Source organism: Pan troglodytes, chromosome 2, assembly GCF_028858775.2.
Source record: "Pan troglodytes isolate AG18354 chromosome 2, NHGRI_mPanTro3-v2.0_pri, whole genome shotgun sequence".
NCBI classification, from domain to species: domain Eukaryota; kingdom Metazoa; phylum Chordata; class Mammalia; order Primates; family Hominidae; genus Pan; species Pan troglodytes.
Window position 1 is genome coordinate 34,716,643 of NC_086015.1, and position 19,632 is coordinate 34,736,274.

The window sequence follows — 19,632 nt, forward strand, 5'->3', positions numbered from 1 at the left end:
TCTCATAGTTCTGGAGGCTAGAAGCCTGAAATGAAGGTGTCTGCAGGCTTCACTCTCTCTGAAATTTTTATGAGAACATTTTTCATGTGATTTAGAGCCCACCTGGGTAATCCAGGATGATATCATCTCAAGATTCCTAACTTAATTACACCTGTAAAATCCATTTTTCCAAATAAGGTCATATTCACAAGTTCTGAAGACTAAGTCATGGACAGATCTCATTGGAAACCATCATTCAACCCACTGCAAAGCTTTAGCCAATTCCCAGCTATGAATTCTTCCAAGATGAAAGGATACCGAGCTCAAGACTCTCCCTTGTTCATTTGAGGCCTTCCCAAAGATGACTGACATTTTCACAAATTTTATTTGGTTTCATTTCCTATCTTAATGAAAACAATGATAATTTCCTATCTTAATGAAAAAAATGATAATGTTTATACTGTATGATAATTAAAACATCCTGTAAAGATTACTCTTTATCTAAATGTTTGCACATACTTTTTGAACATCTATCATTTTTCCAGCAGTTATGATTTTTTCTTCCCAGGAATATGGGAATGAAGTGAAATTGACAACTTTCCCCCCACCCATTGTATCCTCTTTTAATGCCACCCCCTGTGTTTAACAGCCCCTGACACAACGTAGGAGCAATCCGTGGTACTCAAAGAATATTATGGAATTTAACAACAAGTATATATATTTGTCTTGATCCAGTGTCTTATCTGATTACCTTGGGCCACAGGAATACCCTAGGTGAGAAGGGAAAGTTGGGTTCTAGCCCAAGTCCTGTTACTAAGTCTCTTAGCTCCATGACCCTTGGATATTCTAGTTATTATTACTACAAAACTTAGTGGCTTAAAGTAATCTTTTTATTTTACATAATTTTATGGGTCAGAAATTTGGGAAAGGCTTAGGCTGGAAAGTTTTCACTTGGAGTTTCTTCTACCATTGCAGTCATATGTCAACTGGGACTGAAATCATCTGATAGCTCAGCTAGGCTAGATATCCAAGATGCCTCACTCTGGTGGTTAGTACCAGTAGTTGACTGGGATCTCAGTTGGGGTTGTCATCTAGGACAACGACACATGGCTTTTTCAAGTGGCAGTGTTAAGACAATACTTTTAATATGACATCTGGCTTCCTCTAGGGTGAGTGTAGAACCTGTGGAAACTACACGGGTATTTATGACATAGCCTTGGAAATCATACAAGATCACTTCTCCCATACTCGATTAAGCCAAGCAGTTGCAAGTCACCCAAATTCAAAGCAATGGGACGTAGCTCCCCACCTCTCAATGGGAGATGTGACAAAGAATTTGGGAGCAATATTTTAAAACCACCACAGGTACTTTATACTATGTGAGTCTTGCTCTCCTCTATAAAATGGGACTACATTGTCTCTAAGACTCCTCTAGGGCTTAAAGTCTATGGAGCACTTTCCTTTAATAATCTTAATTTATAGATACTTACATTAGTATTTCTATTCCAATTCTTTTCTATCATAAAATAACCGTAGTACATAGAATTTTTAAAAATAGAAAAACAGGCTTAGTTTCAATGCCTAAATCTTTATGTATTTCCATATTTAGAGTTGTTTTCTGTGTGTCTGTTTATGGTGCTTGTGTGTCTGTGTGTGTGAGTGTGGTGAACCTACCCGTACATCATTTTGGCATCTTTTCTCAGAATTAAACAAGCCAGGAAGACATTCTGACAGTTTGTTTTTAAAGACCATCAGTTGCCATTATAACTAAACATACTATACAACAGTAACATTTAATATCCCAATTAAATTGTAGTGGTCGTTGACCTCAGATTACAAACTCAGGTGGGCCAGAAATGTCTTATTTTACAATAAATCTGTTTTAATTTTGATTCTGAACCCCTGTCCTGCTGAGCTGGTGGGAAATATAGCCCTTCATTTTTGAGACAACCTTCCCCACTAACTCCTGAGGTTATATCATTCATCCAGGTCTCACACAGTTGGAACAAAGGGGAGGGGGCTGAAGGGTTTTGGTTCTCAATTATCCATGAAACCAAATTCACCCTGAAATGCCCATTATCCTTATTTGCTGGACTTGTTCAGGTCTGCCTCTCTTATGGTTCCTTGCCTTGCAGGGAGTTTGTTATTATTCTCCAGGAAACAGAGTATCTCAGGTCTAGACTTGCTTTTTGGTGCACCACAAGCAATTTCCTTATATCCTCCATGTCCTCAGGGTCCTGCCATGGAACAGTAGGCAGGTGCCCTCTGCTCCAGAGATCCCCACAACTCTTTCTCCCTCAGGTCCTACAGATTCCATATCCTCTGCCTTTTGCCTTACCCAGGCTCTATTCCTGCTTGTTTCTCACTAGTTTTTGATAGCCTACCAAAATCATTAGCAACCAAATAACTGCTTCACTTCATCCTGAAATTTTCCCCGGAGAAGGAAATATTTGCATTCCATCTTTCTACTGCTTCAGAGAAAAGAAGAACCAAATGACTATTTTTCCACAGTAAGAGTGAATGTTCACATCCTGCTACAAAAGAATACATCAGGCTAATTTATATGCGTTGCATATTCTCCAATATATAAAGGGAATCACACTTCCATCAGATAGTTTTTTGAGTCTGTGTTTAACGGCTTCCTAAATCTTCTGGGTCTAACAGGAGAACAGTCTCTTTCATGGCTGATGACACTGAAGAAGTGCCAAAGAAACAGCAAAATGGCAGATTGAGTGTTTATTGTTGGGATAAGATAACACAGGTTCATAATCCCTATGTGCTGTTTCACATTCAAAAGCTCAGAAAAATCGAAATAACTTCTAGCTCATTAGGCTTCTAAACCTGACCTGAACTAATGTGAGGCTACTTTTAAGTCTTTATTTACCACACTTACGGTGCATATTTTTATGTTATATACCAGAAATATTAGTATGATTGATTATGGGAGTGTTACCTACTTTGTGCTGCAGGGTATCACATGCTGGGGCTCAGAAAATGATACCCTGAAATATACTGCTTTGAACTTCCAACTAAGGACCTGAGGAGCAGAAAATGCTGAGTTCCTTATTTGACTAAGAGAATTTCCTCCAGAAGGCATTAAATTGTCTTGCCCCACCCCACCCTTCATCCCCATAATTTCATCAAACAGATGAGACTAACTCATAGGAAAGAAGATTGAAGCTGACTCCACACTTGGAGCCCATACAAACTTTTTCCCAGGCTATTGTCTGTTCTTCAAGCCCATTCACCTCCCCTAAAAATCATGTATTCTTCCTCAAAAATTGTCTATTATCTTCCACTTCCCTTTCCCCCATGAAAAGTGTTGAGGCTTATTCTGAGCCAATATGAGTGACCATGGCCTGAGAACCATCTCAAGAGCTCCTTCAACAGTGTGACTGAGCTTGTCAGGTTGCAGTTTGGTTTTATACATTCTAGGGAGACAGGAATTATAGGTAAAATCATAAATCTATATATAGAAGGTATACATTGGTTCAGCCTAAAGGGGTGGGATATCTTGAAGGCAGGGTTGCTGGGATGCTTACAGATCATAGGTAAATTCAAAGATTTTCTGATTGGCAGTTGGTTGAAAGAGTCAAGTTTTGTCTAAAGACTTGAAGTCAGTAGAAACAAAAATGTTTGAGTAAAGATAAGGGGGGTTGTGAGGGCCAAGGTTTTTGGTATGTAGATGAAGCTTCATAGATCGCAGTCTTCAGAGAGAATAGAAGATAAATATCTCTTTTCAGACTTTAAAGGTATCAGACTCTCAGTTAATCTCTCCTAGATCCAAGAAAAGCCTAGAAAGAGAAGGCCTGACTCCATTAATGGAGATTCTCTACAGATGCAAATTTCCCCCACAAAAGATGGCTTTGCAGAGCCATTTCAAAATATGTTAAAGAAAAATAACTTAAAGTAAAATCTGTCTATTTCCTTCAGGGTCTGCTATCTGTCATGTGCCATGACATGCTATACCAGTCAGGTTGGAATTGGTGTCTTATTGCCATAGTCTGTTTACTCAGTCTTATGATCTCTATTTTAATGTTAATGCTGGTCAGTTGTGCCTAAACTGCAAAGGGTGGGAGTATGATGAGGCATATCAGACCTCCATTCCCATCATAGCTGGGAATTCAGTTTTTCAGGTTTCTCTGGGTTTTCCCTGAACTAGAGAGGGTCTGTTTAAAGCTGCGTTTGCAAACATTATGACAGTGAGACAAATCTAGCGTGGCTGATTCCAACTTGCTTCTAGCCTTACATGCTGGCTGTTTTTACCCATTCTTGGCTATAGGCCAAGCTAACCATGAAAGGGGACTGAATTCTGCTAAGATCTACTTTCTGTAGTCCACTACTTCTCAGGAGTCACGTGGCTGGAGGTCACAAGATTTGTGACTTATTGCTCCTTTAGATAACATCACTATTGTAGAAACTAAATTGGCCTTTTGAGATGTTTTTTAGACTTTTGTGTTCTGGCAACCACTGACCCCACCCAGACTCAGGACTCAACTGGTCCTGTGGCCCTTCACCCAGAGTGCCCCTCCAGCACACAAGGACTATTTTCCATGCCCCTGTGATTGCATCCCCAGGTAATCAGCAGCACCCATTCATTAGTCCCCCGTCCACCAAACTATCTTTGAAAAACTAACCTCTGAGCCTTTAGTGAGGCTGGTATGAGTGACAACTGCAGTTCTCCTGTGTGGTCTGCCTCATGTCAGTTAAACTGTTTCTTTACTGCAATACCACAATCTCAGTGAATTAATTTTGTCCATGTAATGGGCAGGAAGAACCCACCAGGCGATTACATGTTTAGTTAGCTGAGGGGGCTTAGGATTTTATTTTTAGTTTATAAGAGGGGATTTAAGCTTCAATTATCTGAATTTTCTTTGAGTTTGCATACTTTTTGTGACTCCTGTGCACTTTCATGTTAATACATTTGTATGCCTTTTCTCCTGTTAATCTGTCTATTACCAGTTTATTTCAGCCAACTTAATTATCAAACCTTCAGAAGAGAAGTGTAAGCTTCCCTGCACACATAATATGTACCATATTATCTTTTGGAAAGTTCTCCAAAATTCTAGCTTTCCAAACCTATCTTATTCTAGGGATTTGAGATAAGGCTTGGGATATATATATATATATATATATGAATTAGACAGTTTCTTTTTCATGGTATTTCTTCATGTGCCCATTACAGGGACAGAAAAAATAATTTTTCCTCTACCCTTGTAAATTCTCAGTGGGGGCCTCAATATAAAAAGACAGATTAACAAAAGAAAAACAAATAGAAGTTTATTAACATGTATACAGTGACTTTTTCTGTAACCTCTGCCTCCCCCACTCCCACCATCTTTATAGACCCCTGCATTTAAACCATCTGGGACTTCAGGTTTTAAACACGAGCTGGCTGAATCTTCTTGCTTGGTACCCTGCAATAAATGTATACATGGGAGACACCCAGGGACAAATGAGGAACTCTCAAAGAGATAGTTTAGAATTCAAGCATAAATACTATCTTCAGCTAAAGACAAAACAGAGAATGGTGTCAGGGAGGAGGAGGAAACTAGGAAAAGTACAGTAAAGAAGAGTAAGTTTTGTAATGCAGTTGTAAGTCAATACCTTCCCCACTGATAAGAGTCTCTAGTGATTGACCCATCCTTCTCTTTCTTATATAGAGAGGGAGACACACTTAAAAAATTGAGATTTACTTTATAAATGCAAATTTCCCATAGAAAAGGGTTTACTTCTCCTTTGTTTTCAGAGCTTCTCCTGTGTCTGCTGTTTCTCAAAATAATTCTGCTAAAGAGGCATATTTTGGGGTGGCATATTCTGGTCTCCTGTATCATTCACGCTAAATCATGGGGCAGGATGATTTTCCGTTAAAGCTGAGTACCAGGAAAGGCTTTTTAAAATTTCAAATGCTTGTGCTTCTGAACATCAAGAGGCAATCTGTGAAGAGATTCAAAGCAAGAAAGAAGACAGGAAACATAAGAACAAAGCTTCTTGTTTCCCCATCACCAAGTCTAGTTAAAATTTTCCAGTTGAAGGGAGACAAAGGAACTAAGATGAGATAAGATGTTCATGGGGCTTAGGGACAATGAGCTGCAGACTTGGAGGAACCATGCAGAATGAAGGTAAGTCATCATCCATCATCCAGGGAACAGCCAGCCCCCACTGGAGTGGCACTTTATACTGCCAGCCCATGGGAACAGCAAGGATACTAAGTCAGAAACTCTAAAACTTCTGGATCCATTCAAGTGAGAATCATCTCTTGTGCCAAAGAATGACATCAATAGTCTTTCATACTAGCAACTGGTAAGAAGCTCCCATCCATAGCAGCCTACTGCCTACTTAATGTTAATCAGTACTGGCTCCAGTGGCCCAAGATAATTTTCTCAGGCCTTGACTGTTATGAATTAAGCTAACTCAGTTTTGCCAGTCAAAATTATCAGATTCTTTTGGTTATCAGTAGTTTCAAATGCTTAGAAGCAGACTAAGGATACAAGACTCCTCCCAAAAACCTCCCCAGCAGGCTTCACTGAAAACAATCTCAGATTGCAAAGAAAGGAGTCACACAACAGAGACAGAGCAGGGACCCCTCTTAAAGGCCTGCAGCCCACCCCTCACCACCAAAGCATGATAATAAGGGAATATTTTGACTTCCTTTAAGGGAAATTCCATACACCTAGTTAGCCCTGGGAAGTAAATGAGCGATTTGATAAGCAAGAAGGCAAAAGTAGCTTAAAACAATAACTAAAGCAGTTAGCATCACAAGATGTTTTGTTCCCTATAGAAATTAAAGATAACATTTTAACCTCTCTTCCTGAGTTGGTTTACAGAAATCCAAACTCCCACCAAACGGATCCATTGGCACATAGAACTCAGATAAGGGGCAAATGAGGACTGAACTCTGATCACCGTTCTTCGTTCTAAATTTCTTCCCGAGGGAGGCAGTTAAACCCATGAGCTAAAGCTAACATTCTTTTCTGCTGATCCCAAATTTTAGACAAAGCTTTGCTTCTTAACCAGTCACAATTCAGAAAGTCTTTGAATCTACCTATGACCTAGAGGCCCTGCTTCAAGATGTCCCACATTTTTAGTCAAACCAATGTATAGCCTCAATGTATTGATTTATGACTTTTTCTGTAACCTCTGCCTCCCCATCTTTATAAACTCCTACCTTTAAACCATCTCAGAGTTCAGGTCTTAAACATGAGCTGCCTGAATCTTCTTGCTCGGTACCCTGCAATAAATACCTCATTTTCTCTCATCTCCATCCCAGTGTCACTCTTTGGCTTTGCTGCACTGGATTAACAGACCCTGGTTTGGTTTTGTTGGGTACAGGCCCCCAAATCTGGCCATAAACTGGCCCCAAAACTGGCCATAAACAAAATCTCTGCAGCACTGTGATATGCTCGTGATGGCCTTGACGCCCATGCTGGAAGGTTGTCGGGTTTACTGGAATGAAGGTAAGGAACACCTGGCCCACCCAGGGAGGAAAACCGCTTAAGGCGTTCTTAAACCACAAACAATAGCATGAGTGATCTGTGCCTTAAGGACATGTTCATGCTGCAGGTAACTAGCCAGAGCCCATCCTTTTATTCAGCCCATTCCTTTATTTCCCATAAGGAATACCTTTAGTAAATCTTATTATGACTGGCTTGCTGTCAATAAATATGTGGGTAAATCTCTGTTCGGGGCTCTCAGCTCCGAAGGCTGTGAGAGTCCCTGATTTCCCACTCCACACTCTATATTTCTGTGTGTGTGTCTTTAATTCCTGTAGCATTGCTGGGTTAGGGCCTCCCCAATTGAGCTGGTCTTGGCAGGTTTGATAATACAACCTTTACCACAACCTCAAGGAAGTTCCAAGTCTCTCTCTTTAGGTACCATCACCAGACCTCACACCTGAGACAAGAGCAACAATATTCTAAAGTTAGGAGGCAGCAACTTTACAGTTGGTGTTCAACAACCAGAATTTAGTAAATTAGTACCTGGACATTGTTTCAGAAACAAGCTTCAAATGCCATTGTAAAAGATCTGGATGTCTGAGCTACCTGGATTCTATTCACCTGAAGATGGAAGGGATCTTCACAATATTTTTAGTCCATCCACATATTGCTATAGTTTGGATTTTTGTCCCCCAAACCTTATGATAAAATTGGATCCCCAGTGTCAGAGGTGGGGCCTAATGGAAGTGTTTGGATGATGGGGGCAGACCTGTCATTAATGGCTTGGTGCCATCTTCATGATAATGAGTGATTTATTACTCTATTAGTTCCAGTAGGGAGCTGGTTGTTTATTTTAAAAAAAGGGATGGAAATGCCTCTCTCACTTGCTTCCTCTCTTACCTTGTGATCTCTGCACATGCCAGCTTGCCTTCACCTTCTGCCATGGGTAGAAGTAGCCTGAGGCTTCACAAGAAGCAAATACTGGCACTATCCTTCTTGTACAGCCTGCAGAACTGTGAGCCAAATAAACCTCTTCTCTTTATAAATTACCCATTCTCAGGTACTCCTTTATAACAACACTAACATGGACTAAGACATATACCTTGAACACCAGTAATTTCAACAATGAGCACTTATTTGTATATCCATCATGATAATTGACAAAACCTCCACCATTGATATATAAAGGTAGGTGAAATGCTTGTAGTTACAGTCTCTGAAGTGTGACTTTTAATATACTAACTCACCATCCCTAGAGTATTTTTTTGAGATTGGGCAGCCATGCATCCTAGTAATGTGCAGTAAAGCCATCATACACACACATATATATCAAATGCATGTGCTATACTATTTGAAAGTAAGTTATAGACTATAATTTATTAACTGAGGTCCTGTGTGGGTAACCTGCTTCTCAGTTTCCCAGAGCACTCAGAAGCCCTTCAAGTTAGAGGGTGGAGCAGTGGATATCTAGAAGGATAATGGTGATGATATTTAGGTGAAATCTTCCCAGCTCCTCAAACTTCACAGTTGAACATGTTGGGAACTGAATGCAATCAGAAGAAAATCTCCTCCAAAACCAGGAAAGAAGTATATTATCTTCCATTCTTTCTGGTCAGGGAACAGACCCTACATTTGGGACAGAGCTCGATTTGTTGGAATGTTTTTTCACTATAGCTCCCCTATGGACTACGCTGAGTCATGCTTTCTGCAACAAATGTCTCCGTTGTTGGCACAATGGTCCAAGAAAAAGTTGTTAATGTGGCCATACCTTGTGGTTTTGTTTTATGAGACACGTAATTGTGTTAATTTGTTTTATGAGACAGGTAATTGTGTTAATATACAGATATTGTGTTAGAAAATTAAACCATTCATATACAAGTATTGTAAGAAATTAAACTATGTTATATATTTTCACTAATTGATGTTAAATGTGGTTTCTTAAAATGCTAATATGAAGTTAATAACTTAAATATAGAACATTCAAAATTTTATAAGGCAACAATATAGAAGTGATTAAGTAAAAAGATTTTATGTCTTACATAGGCATCTGTTGGGGCTCAGAAAATGATATCCCCCAAATTAAAGTATCAGAAGCAGTCTCAGAATCAAAGTTTCTCTCTGACCTTCTGCCTTCCTATCTCTCAGCCTCATTCTCTTCCAAGGCAAATCATAGAAACCAGAATCTCTTTTCCCCAAAGTCAGCTATGAAGTTTAAAATTGTTACTTTAACTCTCCCCACCCACTTCCTTCCATGTAGAAAATGGCCATAAAGAAGGTGTTTCATCTACCTTGTTTGATTATGAGTCATAACACCCCTATTCCAGAATTCTGCCCTATGACACAAGGAAATGAATTTCCTCCAATCAGTCTATTACTATTAGATCATACATTTTAATGGCCAATCACATTTCTACTCAGCTGTCCCTGCTTCACAGAAGCTAAATATGAAATAAGATAGTTTTCCCTGTGTATTAGTCAGGATTCTCCAGAGGAACAGAACTAATAGGATATATGTACATGGGAAAGGGAGTTTATTAATGAGAATTGACTCACAGCATCACAAGGTGAAGTCTCACAATAGGTCATCTGCAAGCTGAGGAGCAAGAAAGTCGGTAGTGGCTTAGTCCACGTCCCAAAGCCTAAACAGTAGGGAAATCGACATGACAATGCAACCTTCAGTCTGTGGCCGAAGGCCTGAGAGCCCCTGGCAAACCACTGGTGTAAGTCCAAAGGCCAAAGAACCTGGAGACTGATGTTCAAGGGTAGGAAGCATCCAGCACAGGAGAAAAATGAAAGCTGGAAGACTCAAAAAGCCAGCTTATTCCACTTTCTTCCACATGCTTTTTCTAGCCACACTGGCGGCCAATTGGATGGTGCCCACCTACATAAAGGGTGGGTCTTCCTCTCCTAGTCCACTGACTCAAATGTTAATCTCCTCTGGCAACACCCTCACAGACAAACTCAGAAACAATACTTTGCGTCCTTCAATCCAATCAAGTTGACACTTAATATTAACCATTATACCCTATATCATTTGGTCATTTAACCTGGAGCCTCCTGTGTCATGTAAAACTTAGATTAAATACATCTGTTAGGCTTTTCTCTTGTTAACTTGTCTTTTGTAATAGGGGTGTTGGCTATTACTTTTCTCATCCTCAGGAAATGCATCACACCTTTCTGTTCCTACCTATCTATGCTTGTTATTTTATCGTTTCTGTATTTCTGTGTGCTAGATTGCTTCCCATTTCCCTTTTTCCACCATCATGAACAATGCTGCAATTAATATTTTCATATAAGTTTGCTATGTTTTATTTTTCCTTAAGATATACTATAAGAGATTATGAGTATTTTTATGATACTTATGGTCTCTGGCCAAATTATTTCTCAAAAGTTTTGTATCCATTTTGATTCCCACCAACAACACGTAAGACATATATTTCACAGAACATTCACTAGCTTTACATATTAGCATTTTTAAATTGTAATATTCCACAATTATGCCTCACTAATGTTATTATTTGTATCTCTTTTATTCATAGAAGGTTGAGTTTTTTCATATACTTGTTTAGAAATTATATTTCTGGGCTGGGAATTATATGTAATTTCCTGTAGGAGAGAACAGGTAGTACCTTATTGTCACCCATTGCAAGATTACTGGCTAAGATCCCTATAGCAAAAAAGCAGAGTAACAAGAGAAAAGCATAACATTTTTATTTAATATAAGTTTTACATGACACAAGAGCCTTCACAAATGAAGACGTAAAAACCCACAGAAATCTATGTATTTTTGTAGAAAGTTGTGCAGAAGCGTGGCTGGAGGACAAAGGAGTGTGATCTAATGGTAATAAACAGGGGAGAACTCAGCCAGACCTGTTTGTTTAGAGTCTTACTGGCTTCCCGGTATAGGGCAGGGCCCCTCTGGAATAAAAGTCTTATGTCCTACTTTCAAGGGAGGTAGTGTAGGGAATTCTTTTACGGCCTGCTTCAGAGGAGAAAGGCAAGAGAAGATCAGCGAGGACCTTCCTGTTTCTGCGGAGCATTTTTGTCAATTTCCTTCAGCTTAAAACACTCATCATGCCAAGGTGACATATTGCCAATGGGTATTGTGTTCTGAGCCCTGACAATCCTTTATATATTTGTCTATGACACTGAAGTGATTTTATGAATTATAATATTTGCCAGAAATAATTTCCCACTGTATAGGGGAAAGATTTATTTTACCCATCACTAGCTTCACTGCTGAAGTCTCTGTAACAACAGACAGATTGACAAGAAAAACGCATGCAAATTTATTCACTTATAAATTTTTTGTGACATGGGAGTCTTCAGAAAGGAGGACCTAAAGAAACAGGGAAACCTATGTATTTTCATGCTTAAGTTTGATGAAGAGTGGACAGTTCTGCAAATGTATGACTGCACAAAGAAGACATAATCTTACGGTAATAAACTGGGGGGAACATAGCAAGGCCTGTTTGTTCAGATTCTTCTCTCTCCCTGTGTCTTCAGAGATAAGGATGTTCCTTCCTCTGGGCATAGGAAGGTTACCTCTCTGAGGGTCTTACAACCCACTTCAGGGGAGAAGGGCAAGCGAAAGTTGAGAGGGGCCTTCCTGGTTCTTCTGTTTTCTCAAATGTCAAGGTGACATATTTTGAGAGTAGCATGTATTAAACCCTATCACCAGACTTTCATTTGCTTTTTAATTTTCTTAATGTGTACTTAAAACATTTAAACTAAAAAAATATTCATGGAGTATAATCGCTCACTCTATTTCCTTATGAATTCTCCTGTTGCATTCATATTTAGAAGAAAAGTGTCTGTCCAAAGATCCAGTAAACATCCACCTCTATTTTCTTAAAGATTTTCTATGGCATTATTTTAAAACAATTAATTGCTTATTCTCTCTAGAATTTATTCAGGTGCATAGTGTGGGCTTGATGGAAGATTATTTATGTTTTCTAATTGCTAAACAGATGCCCCCAACATCATTTAATGTGGAGTAAGAATGAGAAAGTTTCATTTATTGTCAATTTGTGCTACTTCCTTAAAGATGCAGTACATTTTTCCTTGCAATGGAAACTTCTTCTGGACTATTTTGCTCCATAATTCAGATTTCAGTACAAGTCTGCTGTAGATAATATTACTTCTAATTAATGTTTGTATATTTTAATTCCAGAACAACAGAAAAATTATGGCTGTTAATGTTTTTGTGTTTGTTTTCTTATGCTTCCTTTTTATCTAATCATAAATTATTTTATTAGAAAAAATTAAAAAGTCATCACATACTCAGGCCTATAGCATGTATTCAGAGTTAATAAAGGTATTTTGTCATGTTTGATTCAGAACTTAGCCTTTCATTTGAAAAGTAACAAAACATTACAAATACACGAACATCTAAGTAACTGTCTTTACTTCCTAGTCCTGTCTCTATTGACCCTCCAAGAGTCCAGTTCTCTTTGGCTTAAATGTGGATCTTTCCTATCGATATATGTGTCTAAAATCTAGAGTGTTACTTCCTGTACGTGTTCTGTTTAATTTATGTAAATGGCATTTTGTATATATTGCTCTACAACTTTTTTAAAATTTAAGATTACACCTTTGGGAGCTATCTATGTTGATCAATATCAATCTAATTTATTCATTTTAACTGCTGTGTAGTGTTATCACACGAATATAACAAAATTACTTGCCTTACTCAAAGACATTGGGTTATTTCCAATGCTTTTTATAATTACAAAGTGCTGAGTAGACAGACTTGATCTATTTTACTAGAAGAGGAACTATCAAGGTTAATTAACAGAAACAAAACAATTTAGATTATAAAATTCACTGAAAAGTAAAGATTGAACATAATTAGTGAAGAAACAGATAGTATAAAGAGTAGAAGACAGTGTAATTGTAACCTCAAAAAGGGAGATACATCTGTCAGTTTAAGCTCTAACAAAATATGTCTAGAATCTGTATGCTGAAAGCTATAATAAACTAATGAAAAAAGAAAGATAAACATAAAAGAAATGCTAAACTCTAATCATATATCTCTAGCAAGAATATTCTAAAATTTATGTAGAGATGCAAAGGAAATAGACTAGCCCAAACAATTCTGAAAAAGAAATAAGTTGGAGGGTTCATACTATCTGATTTTTAAAAAATACCTAAAAAGTTACAGTCCTCTGAATAAGGAACCCAGAAATAGACTATACAAATATAGTAACTTATTTTTTAATAATTTTCAGAGAAATCTAAATAAAAGAAATGGAAAAAAAATCTCTTACCAATCCATAAAATCTCTCCCTTCACAAAGGTAAAAGAGAGGCCGGGTGCAGTGGCTCACACTTGTAATCTCAGCACATTGGGAGGCCAAGGTGGGCAGATCACTTGAGGCAGGAGTTTGAGACCAGCCTGGCCAACATGGAGAAATCCGATCTCTACTAAAAATCCAAAAATTAACTAGGTTTGGTGGCGCATGCCTGTAACCCCAGCTACTTGGGAAGCTGAGGCACGAGAATCACTTGAACCCAGGAGGTGGAGGTTGCAGTGAGCTAAGATCATGCCACTGCACTCATGCCTGGGCAACAGAGTGAGTGAGACTCCATCTCAAATGAAACAAAACAAAAAACAAAGGTAGAAGAAAAAAAAACAATTTTATTATTCCATAAGCATTAAACTATAATGTAAGGAGCATCACATGCAACCGGCTAAGGGGATTGTAAAAATGGAAAGAAATCACACCATTTTGTATAGCAAAGCAGATGCAATCCATTACATACATGTGAATTGTCTTTATCAAAAAGAATAATAAAACTTCTTATATTTTTGTGAAAAGCAGGAAGTTACACTAGGAGTCAAGCATGTAGGCTGAAACTCCCACAGGAACAGGAAGACAGAGCTCATCTTCCTCGATGTTTGCATTTCAAAAAGAAGGTCCAAACATCCCCAAGAAAAAAAAATAACTGAAATGAAAAACTAGCAAGAGACTCATTTAGCTTTTAAAGAGATTTAAATACGTCTCAACCTGGCACATAAAACATTTGCAATCTATTTTCTAAAGGAAGTGCCTATCAGAAAGAAAGGGGGAAATGTTTTCTCTCTCTTTTGGCATGAGGAAAATTACATTTTTAGGATTTATATTTATACTTTATACAATATACAAAAACAGCTGAGTGGATAAAGAATAGTCCTTTCTAAATAGTAGAAAAATTAGGTGTCATATACAAAATATATGAACCTCAACATATACCACACACCTTATACAAAAATGAACTCAAATGGTTTATAAAAATAAATGAAAAAGTGTAAAATTATAAAACTTATAGAAGAAAATACAGGAGAAAATCCATGTGACTTTGAGGTTAGAAATGAGTTTTTTTTTTAAGATATGATACCAAAATAGAAAAATTAATACATTTCAGTTGATTAAAATTTAAACTTTCATTTTGTGAAAGACACTAATAAGAAGACAAAAAGGTAAATCACAGGTTGGGAGGAAATATTTGTAAATCATATACCAATAGAGGACTTTTATCCAGAATATATAAAGAACATTTAAAGCTTAATATGAAGAAAACAAAAACATTAAAAAAAGGGGCAAAAAACTGAACAAGAACTTTATCAAATAAAATATACAATGGCAAATAAGTATATTAAAAGCATCTCAACATTATCAGTCATTACAGAAATGCAAATTAAAACTACAAGAAGGCAGAGGATTCTGCAAAGATGGTGGAGTATGTAGCATCAAAATCTGACTCCTCAAAAGTCAGCAATTGCACTGGCAGAATTTGTCTGATGTAACTATTTTGGAATTCTGAAGTCTATTGAAGGCTTGCAACTTTCAAGGGAAAGCTTAGATGGCAAATTGCTGTTATTTTAGTCAATTTCAGCTCTTAAAATAGTAGTAGCTACCTATGCTCTACACCAGGGGTCCCTAACCCCTGGGCCACAGACCTGTACTGGTCCATGGCCTGTTAGGAACTGGGCAGCACAGCAGGAGGTGAGTGACAGGTGAGCAAGCATTACCGCTTGAGCTCCGCCTCCTGTCATGTCAGTGGCGGCATTAGATTCTCACAGGAGCATGAACTCTATTGTGAACTGTGCATGTGAGTGATCTTGCTATCATTCTCCTTATGAGACTCTAACTCATGCCTGATGATCTGAGGTGGAAGAGTTACATCCTGAAACTATCCCCCATACCAGGTCCGTGGAAAAATTGTCTTTCACAAAACTGGTTCCTCATGCCAAAATGGTTGGGAACCCCTGCTTTACACCTCAGCCACATGGCAGGCTATTTTGCACATGTTCCTGGAGCAACTTGCACACAGCTTGTAGGACCCAGGGTGGACAAAATTAATTCTACTCTTTAAATAGTGGAGATCCGTGCTTAGTTGCTGATTGCCACTTCTGATCACAGGGGTGCAGACACAGAGGTGATGGCATTGTTGTTGTACCTTCCCCAATTGTGCAAGCCTCTTCTCCAGCTGAAGTGACTTCCAGGAGATGTATAAAGCTGGTGTCCCCTCCCCTTCATTTTTCTTTTTTTCCTTTTTGGAAACCAGATATTAAAGACTATGGCATTCAAAAGCAAACACATATATGAAAGAAATTAGAAAATCACTATATATGCCCAGGGAAACACAGAAGTTCAGAAAAGATCTGAGAAGACCTTAAGTTCACATCTGAGGTTGACTGTTGGCAAAGATATAGTCTATAGCAAAAATGACAACTAAAAAAACCATAATAACAAAAATACTTAATTCCCAGGGAAAGAAGAAAATCTGATTTCCAGAGTTAGCATGTTATTACTTACAAATGGCCAATTTTCAACAACAACAAAAAATTACAAGACAAATAAAGAAATAGGAAATAACGGCTCACTCAAAGAAAAAGAAAACCACAGTAAAAACCATACCTCAAAATTGATCTACTAGACAAAGACTTGAAAACAACTATCTTAAAGATATTCAAAGAACTAAAGGAAGATGTGTAGAAAGTCAACAAAATGTTCTATGAACAAAATGGAAATAGCAATAAAGACATGTAAAACCTAAAAAGAAACAAACAAACAAAAACCAAAATTCTGGAGCCAAAAGTTTCAATAACTGAAATGAGAAATTCACTACAGATACTCAAAGGTTTGAGCAAGCAGAAGAAAGAATCAGCGAACTTGAAGATAAGACAATGGAAATTATTAACACAAGAAATAGAAAGAAAAAAGATTAAAGAAAAGTGAACATGGCTTTTGGGACACCATCAAGTGAATCAATGTACACATTGTGAAAGTCCCAGAAGGAGAAGAGAGAGAAAAATAGACTATTTAAAGAAATAATGAGTTAAAACTTTCTAAATTTGATCAATGATATAAATATAAACCTCTAAGATGAGGGCATGTCAAAAGGACACAGAAGTCAATCTGTGAAATCTCCCAGTGATCAAACCTGGAACCAACAGAGCATAAAATGAATATCCTCGAGTCCACACTGATATAAGTACAAAATTAAGTACATAAATAACTATGGAGAAATGCATGTTTTTCTTACAAAATAATTCCAATTGATAAATGTAAAAGAGATGACAGAAATACAAAGTGGGGCCAGGTGCGGTGGCTCATGCCTGTAATCCCAGCGCTTTGGGAGGCCGAGGCGGGTGGATCATGAGGTCAGGACTTTAAGACCAGCCTGGCCAACATGGTGAAACCCCGTCTCTACTAAAAATACAAAAATTATCTGGGCATGGTAGTGTGTGCCTGTAATCCCAGCTACTCAGGGGGCTGAGGCAGGAGAATTGCTTGAACCGGGACCTGGGAGGAGGAGGTTGCCATAAGCCGAGATCCTGCCACTGCACTCCAGCCTGGGCTACAGAGTGAGATTTCGTCTCAAAAAACAAACAAAGTTAGCAGTAGAACACCACAGGAATAATTGCAGCTGGCAGCATCCACTGATGACTGCAAAAATTAGTGAGCAAAACTTTAAGGAGAAATAGGATACTTGCATAGCCTTAAAAATCTCCCCTAAAATATTTATTAATTATTGTTAGTGGTTTTACTTTATGTCTACAGATTCTTTTATACTCCTCACTCCAAAAATGGAGCTTAATTCTCCTCCATACATAACTGACTTATAAATAATAGTGCATGAAAAGGGAAAAACAGTAAACTTCACAATGGAGAAACCTGCCAGGTACTACCTTAACCAAGTGATCAACATTAACATCATCAGTAATAAGACCAGACACAACCCAGACATCTTAGTCTAAGGCTAATTTTGTCCTACTATTGAGGCAAGGCTTTTTAAAGTATTCTACCCAATGCTTTTCTAAGTATTCTACCCAATGTCTTGTAAATCATGAGGTTTTTCAGCCTGGCTAGTAGAAGGAGGCAATATTACAGGCCCTGTATGAGAACTGGACACTGTTTCCTTAAACCTTCTAAGGGAATTCTTTCTTCAGCCTCAGGTAGTTTTCTTACATGCATGTGCTGATCAGTACTCTGTTGAAGACTCAAGGGAGACTCTCTGCGGATCAGAATTTTCTCTCAATGTAGCTCTTTTCTCTTCAGTAATCTGTCCCAATCCTCTAGCTACCTGGTCTCCCCAGTCTTTCAAATCCGTCTCTTTAACTCAAAGAGTCTTCTGACATCCATCTTAGCTTCTCTTCCTGTGCCACACTTAAAAAACAAACAAAAAACACCTCTCATTCATTAAGCTGGAGCAATCATTGGGTTCACCTCATTAGCTTCCTATTTCTCAGGGATCACTGTCCTTCATTACCTGATGTCCAATGTCTTAAAAACTTATTTAATGTATTTTGCCCTGTTGTTTTGTTGTTTCATGTGAAAGAATAAATTTGGTTCCTGCTACTCCATCTTGTAGAAATGGAACACTTTCTTTAAATTCTTTAATTCTAGCTTTTACATCTATTATTTTATCACCTAATCCTTTTATCTCTCTGTTCATTTATTTCACTTCTGACAGCTTTCTCAAGTCAATCTTGTGCTTAATTCATCTAAACATCAAATTATTTTATATTTATTCATTTATTATCTAAATATCCAACAATCATTGCTAATATCTGCTGTTTCCAGTGCAGAGTTGAATTACAGAAGCACAAAATTATATGCAGGATACATAAGTGATTGAATTAATAAAATAATACTTCCTTTTCAGGATTATTTAAGAAAGAATATTTGGGTAAACATAAAGCACTATAATATGTTTAAAAAATAACTGTTTATATTTTCCACCCACAACTAAATCTTATCCCCTTTAATCTCTCTCTCTCTTTTTCTGACTCTGTGAGGTCAGTTTATTACTCCCTTTTCTCCCAATACGCTATGGATGTTTTCCATTTCTTTCCTGGTGATTCAGGTTTGTCCTTTAAGTTTGTGAGAAGCCCATAGCAGCTTAAACTGGTTGAGTTTGATGCTCTACTTCACCACTGTAACTTACTCAGGTCAACTCTCTACCAGGAAGCAAACTGATATCTAATCTTTGTGAAACCTAAAATATGCTTGACTCTTGTGATCCAGAATAACTGTGGCTAAGTATTTTTTCCTCGTTTTCAGCATTTAATGGCTATTTTGGTGAAAAAGAGAGAAAAGGGATTTCATGGGCAATTACTCTTCAAATTAAGAAAAATCATCTGTAAGCAATGAAACTCACAATGGGGTCCAAAGTCACCCAAACATGCAGCTAGTGCTCTTAATTCAGCAAACTCTTTGAAGAATAGTCATTGGATTTTTTATTTTGAAGATAAGAACCAAAGGCAACCCATTTACAGCATCAGGCCTAAGACTTTAAGACATTTAGTTATGATTACAGAAAGCAGCATCACAGAACATTCAGCAACCACGGGATTTGAGAGCTGCAGCAGCAGCAGCATAAATGCCAACCATTGACTTCTAATTACCAGGCGCTTCTTAGAAGACGGCAGTTGGCACAGTGGCTGGTGATCCAGTTTTTCTTCGGTTTTCATATGCAGTAGTAAGTTATGATTGTCAGTGTGTTTCAGTTTTCTGAATTGTATCACATCTCTTTTTGGAAGTTACTTGCTCATCCAAATTCATTCACCCACTTGCCTACTTAACAAGCTTCCTTCCAAATTTCCCTGGTAATGACAATCCTTTTTTCCACTTACCCATAGTCAAAGACTTGCATCAATATTCCACAAATGCCCTTACTCATAATAGTGCACCCTTACTATTGGTCCTTTAGAATAATGTGATCCACGC

At 37.9% G+C, this 19,632-nt stretch overlaps 1 protein-coding gene across 1 annotated transcript in view; it reads right to left on the reverse strand.

The window, feature by feature from the left end:
- Positions 1-5,789: 5,789 nt before the first annotated feature.
- Positions 5,790-19,632, reverse strand: part of GADL1 (glutamate decarboxylase like 1) — a 190,180-nt gene continuing 176,337 nt past the window's right edge. The window contains exon 16 of the mRNA XM_009445070.5: positions 5,790-5,916. Within this exon, the coding sequence (XP_009443345.1) occupies positions 5,882-5,916 (35 nt within the window). The 3' untranslated portion in view covers positions 5,790-5,881. The remainder of the gene's footprint in view (positions 5,917-19,632) is intronic.